We start from the raw sequence: 5966 nt of genomic DNA, 5'->3' as shown, positions 1-5966 counted from the left end.
GGAGGTGGAGGAGGAGGAGGAGGAGGAGGAGGGGGTCTGATGGGTGAAATGAGTGCCATTCTGGCACGCAGGTGGGTTTAGAGTCATGTATCAAATCGAATGTTCACAAAGGTTTTGACTATATAGTTCTTTGCTGCCCTCTGTTAATTTTAAAATCAGTCGACAATAACAGAATATTGACACGTCTCTGTAAACTGACTGCATTTAAAATAAAACAATTTAATTTTACTTCAGGAGAAAAGCTGCGGATACAGCAGAGAAGCCTCCCGTGAAGACGCAAGATAACGTAAGAGTCCGCCCATTACAGTATTTCTGATTAACTGACTACATCAATTAAAATTAGAGGAAGAAGTTCGATAGATTAAAGGTTGGAAATGGCTACGTGTGACTCAGTGTTTACAGAAGTTGCTGTCTTTTCTCCACAGGATGATTCAGAGCCTCAAGGTCAAAATGGTGAGAACCGAACCGTTTTATTCATAGCATGCCGCCCACATTCTGGCCAATATTAAGTAGCAGCTTTGCAAAGCTGAACTGAGAGGCTCGTGTTTCTGTCTGTTCTCCCTTTTAGATTCACTAAGAAGACCTTGGGAGAAATCGTCCATGATTAGGTAATCTTGGATGAACTCACTTCAGTCTAAGCATCATCCGTAAAATTTTAGCTCACGTGTGTCTCATATTTGAAGTCACCTCAAAACTAGTCCTCCATCAAAGTGTGTGTGTCTATTTGGTTCTGCATCTACATCTCTCCTTAAGAGTGTTTTTGTGTCTAAAAGTCATTCATATTCATTCTAAGAGCAGAGTGTGTATGTGTGTGTTTCACTAACAGGAATAACTCCATCCCCAAGAGCATGGACACCACTTCCCCCGTGTCCCAAGCTCCAAGGTACACATGCTGTTCCCCTCCCTCCACTCCTCCGCTCCCCTCCTGCCTTCACTTTCTCTGCTGCTGCTGCTGCCTACACACCTGGATAGCAAATAGTGCAGTTGATGGCTCCATCTATTGGATCAGAGCCCGGCATGCATGTGTACACCCAAGATATCTATTGACGGTCTACCTTATCCTTTTAGAGCTGCAAACCACATGAAATGGAACCCTGATTGACAACGATACTTAGTTTTGGTTTCATCGTAGGCATTTATTCCATTGTTTTCTGGTAAACTATGCCTCATCTAAACACAGCTTTGTTATACGTGGCACTTTTAAAAACTACCAATACCCCTCCTATTTTTTTGTGTTAAAACATGGAGTTCTAAGGTATTTTATGGAATGTTTATGTAATTATCCAACACAAAGTTGGGAAAGGAAAAGGTTGCATGGTTTTCAGCTAGATTTTTTTTCTAAAGCAGAGTTGGGTTATAAAACAATATTTGAATCACCCACTATAAAAACTCCATAAGATTTACAGCTATAATGATCATAGAAAATTATTAAACTAATGAAATCTTCAAGGTGTGATTTTTGTATTAAGCCCACCAATCCATTACTTTGTGACAACATTTTGAAAACCACATTCTACTTCCCAGGTTTGCACTACTTTGTCTAATACATAAAATACTAATAAAATAAATTTTGGTTTGTGGTCGAAAACGTTACCAAGGCAATGTTCTGTCGATGAACTCCGACAAATACAAAATTGATGATTAACTACTTTCTTTAATAATATACTAACCCTCATTGCATCTCGTCACATTCCATTCACTGTCCTGTTATCCTCATTGTACTATATTTTGTTTTCTCCAACAATGAATAATTTCCTTGTGAAATGCGGTCACCGAACATAGTTTTTTCTTTTCCTTGTTGTCTTATAGGGCGAAGGGTGCAAGCAATAATAATGATGCAGGTGGGGCTGACGGCTCTGATTTAGACAACCTTAAACAGGTAAACGCTCATTTTATCAGTTTTCCACTACAAGACTATGATTACGTGCACTGAAGTGTGATTGGAGCTCCTGACAGATAAAACATCAGGTTTAGTGCTAAATTTGTTTTAATGCACTAATTGGTCAGCTGCAGTATATGAGAAGCATATTTAAAAAGAAAAGTCTCCTTTTAAAAAACTGCTAAAGGAGAATTTAAAAAGAGCTTTGGATCTGTTTTTGTGTTTTATCAGCAAGATTATCATATTTGAAAATGTAAAAGAAATGAATTCTGACATTGGCATGTTATTTTTTATTTTATGTCATAGTCTGACAAAGTAATAAACCACATCTGCTTTAGGAAGCCTCTAAAGATTCAATCATGTAGCTGTTTTTTTTTTCTTCTTTTTTTCAAAGTGCAGATTAACCATTACAAACTTGTGTCCTTAAATCCACCTTAAAGCTGAAATGGATTCCAACTGGCTCATTTTTTTTGTAGGTTCAGATGCAAGCGTCCAACATTGGCTCTGAAGCATGTTTATCTTCTGAACATTTAATCTGTGTTGTCAGTAAAATACTAAAAATGTATTTCACCAACAGCAGAACTCTTACCAAGTACTTGGCACTGAATTTTTTTAATGACTTTATTCCATATTTCTCCATTTGTTAGCTCTGTCATTCTGCCATCTAATTGTGTCTGAGAATCCGTCTGATTGTTCATCCGTCTTTACAGTCTGTGATTTTGCAAGTTCCTCATTTAAAGCTTGGCTGCTGTATAAATAGTTGCCATAAGTTGACAGTGAACAATGACCGTGTCGCTATGATGTGTTTGTTGCCTTATAGGAGATCCTGGAGGAGGTGCGGAAAGAATTACAAAAAGTCAAGGAGGAAATTATTGGAGGTGAGGCTATATCAGCATGCAGATTAAATCATAGCCCCACAATATTTTTCACATTGTTGTTGCACTCAAACCTGAGTGCAATTTGTTTAATAGACCAACAAAAATTATTGCACAGTTGTAAAGCTGTGAAGAAAAAAAAATTGCACCTCAGTTCAATTGAATGGAAAGTTTGTAGACGTGCATTTTTTTTCAAAACCTGCCACAGATTCTTGCCTCTGGACTTTTACTGGGTCATTCTAACCCAAGGATGTGCTTTGATCTAAACCATTACATTGTAGCTCTGCCTGGATGTTTGGGCTCTTTGTTCTGCTGGAAGAGGAACCTCTCCACACAGCCTTAAGTCTTGCAGCTTCCAGCAGGTTTCTTACAACATTGTCCTGCGTTTAGCTCCGTCCGCCAGCTTTGACCAACTATGCTGTCCATGCTATTTCTGTCTAAGCACCAGTGTTTTGCATGTGTGCCAAACATTTCAGTTTTGATTATATTTGATCAAAGCACCTTCTCCTTAGTCTACTCCGTACAAGCTTTGTATATTGTTTCATAACCAAATCCAGCTTTAAACTTCTCCAAAATATTCTCCCTGACGTGCTTTTTTTTTTAGTCTTCATGGTGCCATTTGTTCACTAATGATGTTCTCTGACAAACATTTAAGCCTTCATAGAAAAGACTAAATGACATGGAAATGTTTGAGTACTGCTCTTGTATGGTATTGTAAAATTCTTGTATTTATTTACCTGTTTGTTTCCCATTTCTTGTCTTACAGCCTTTATTCAGGAACTTCAAAAGAGAAGCACATAGTTCTGCTGAGTTGTCTGGTTGAAGCGAGGGTTGTGATACGGTGAGGAAGCTTCGCCACATCTTCCACCAACAACTCCTGCGCTGTAGCCCAGGGATTTCTCCTTATCTTTCTCCTTCACCTTTTCTCTTTTTCCTCTATCAATCTTAAACACAAGAGAGCATTCTTGGTTATTTGTAAAACAAAAACTTTTGTTTCATGTCAAAATATAACCCAGGGACTTCCTCATGTCACTATCCAGCACTTCGGATGATGCTACTTGTGTCCACTCCCTTGCTGTCAGATGCATTATTACTGATAGAGCACTCTTCAGTATTCAGGGAACGTTTTACTTAATTTTTTTTTTTTCCCTTCACTGTAATAATGGATCATTTTTACTAAAATGTTATGGTTACTTAGTAGTTTTAAGTTGGAATTGCTGAATTTCAAGGATGGATCTGGATATCAAACTCATTCATCTCCTTCAAGACTTTGACCTTCCAGGAAGGACGCAACTCAAAAGCCTTCACTGCTGCAACAAAGAGACACTTGAGGAAGAGGAGTCGAGCAAAAGGGAATCTATTGGACGAGCCGAGTGCTGTGAAAGAAGAGTGTGTTGTAGTTTTATCATTTGTGAGAACTTTTTCTCTTTGCATTGCACTTGTTCTGGAGGAGGTGTGTCTGCGCCACACTGCCTTGATAGACTATCCCCTCTCACTCAAAACGAGACATTATCTGTCGGCCAATGCAGTGGTGGTCCTACTGTCTGCTGTGCTTCCGCCAGTTATTTTGCTTTCATTACAAGATATGTTTTTTTATTATTTTTGAAACGTGAGAAAATGGCCATAATGAGGTCAATTAATTTGGCCGTGACCAACTGCCTTGAGAATAAATCTATACATATATATATATATATATATCTATATATAAGGAATTATATATATTTGTTTTGAGGGAAAATGTTAGCAAAAATTGAAATGGTGTTTCTATTTTAATTGGTGAGTGGGGATTTCTTTTTCCTTTTCTTTTCAATGATTGTTTTTTTCTTATGACATTTTTTGGGGGGGTTTCCTTTTTTTTCTAATAGTCTAGACTTTTTACACTGAAATATAAAGAAAACAGCTTAGACACTGGACTAGCAATGCCTTTATAGTCAAATACAGCTGCTTCTTAAAATTCATCACTTTGTGACGAGTCTTTTTTTTCTATGGAAAATTTTTAATCTAGGAATTAAGCATTTTTTCCATTGAACAGTACCACTAATATGTTGGTGTTATCCAGGTTGTGGTACATGAAAAGAATGCCTTGGCTTTGGTGTATTTGATTGGTATTAGAAAAATTATTTGACACATTTGAGACATAAATTTCACATGTAGTGTGTGCCACACATTCTAGCTTCCAACCAACAAAATAACATATTGACTGGGTGAGGTATACGAACATTACAAATAAGCAAATTAAGGAAGGACATAAGTATGCTATTTTCATATATTTGTGTTTAAAATATGAAACTAAATTAATTTCTTGAGAGGAAGATTGTACTTTGTCTTGTGATCCCTAACTTTGTAAGTCAGTTTTTTAGAGAATATTTAAAGTTTTAAGACAGACGAAAGCTTTGCTTTAAAAGAGTGGAAATGGTGAGAGCCAGCTGCATAGCAGTCTGTGTACAGAAACAGGTGGTGGAGGGTCAGCACACTGTTGCTCCATAGTTTTCTCAGATGAAACGGTGCTTCATCTGGTGTCATGAAGACAACTCTAAGCCGAACAAATATTGCAGAAAATGTTGATTCCTAAATTGTAATTTTCTTACTAAACTATGTTAGCGGAAGTTTTCAATGTGGTGGAGGCTGCATATGACACTAAACATGATCCCTGTTTAAAAACATTGAAGTTTACTATATTTTACCTTAAAAAGCATATTTTCTGGCAGTCAGACAACCTTTGATTAAAAAATGCATCCTAAAAAAATAATGTAGATGTCTATAATATAAAACATACTCCAAAAGTGTATCTTTCAATAGCGTGTCTGAAATGCTGAATCATAAGAAGGTTTTCTGCATAAAGACTATGTGAAGTGAGTGTGTTTGATAATGTGGGGTGTGCAGAGAGCCATTCATTAACCTCCAGTGCTTATAACCTCTGATCCGATCTGAGGAAGATTAAGTGTAAAAATAATCACTATAAAAGTACAAATGTGTAGGCTGTATCCATGGCTTCCAGTTAAATTGATTTTTATTTATATTTATCTTGTCTGCATCATCTGAACTGTTAAACATTTTGGAGAGGTTTTTAATTAAAATAAACCGTTATAGGAATGATTTGAGATGAAATTATTTTTATTTTTTTTAACTAACGCAAGTGGCTGAAGCACAGCAAGGCTTTATTTTGTAACAGTTAATTCAATCAGTAATAAAACTGGTTAAATCTCAAGAGA

The 5966-nt window shown here is 36.8% G+C and overlaps 1 protein-coding gene across 1 annotated transcript in view; it reads left to right on the top strand.

The window, feature by feature from the left end:
* The window catches only part of vaspb (vasodilator stimulated phosphoprotein b), a 30190-nt gene extending 25478 nt beyond the window's left edge, over positions 1–4712 (top strand). Inside the window, 8 exon segments of the mRNA XM_008425920.2 lie at positions 1–71; positions 235–286; positions 426–453; positions 569–608; positions 827–883; positions 1810–1879; positions 2700–2757; positions 3521–4712. The exon segment at positions 1–71 is cut by the window's left edge and continues 18 nt beyond it. Of these exon segments, the coding sequence (XP_008424142.1) occupies positions 1–71; positions 235–286; positions 426–453; positions 569–608; positions 827–883; positions 1810–1879; positions 2700–2757; positions 3521–3555 (411 nt within the window). The 3' untranslated portion in view covers positions 3556–4712.
* The last annotated feature ends 1254 nt before the right edge of the window (positions 4713–5966 follow it).

The sequence above is a fragment of the Poecilia reticulata genome, linkage group LG13, assembly GCF_000633615.1.
Source record: "Poecilia reticulata strain Guanapo linkage group LG13, Guppy_female_1.0+MT, whole genome shotgun sequence".
In the NCBI taxonomy this organism is placed as follows: Eukaryota; Metazoa; Chordata; class Actinopteri; order Cyprinodontiformes; family Poeciliidae; genus Poecilia; species Poecilia reticulata.
This window is presented reverse-complemented; position numbering and strand designations above follow the sequence as displayed.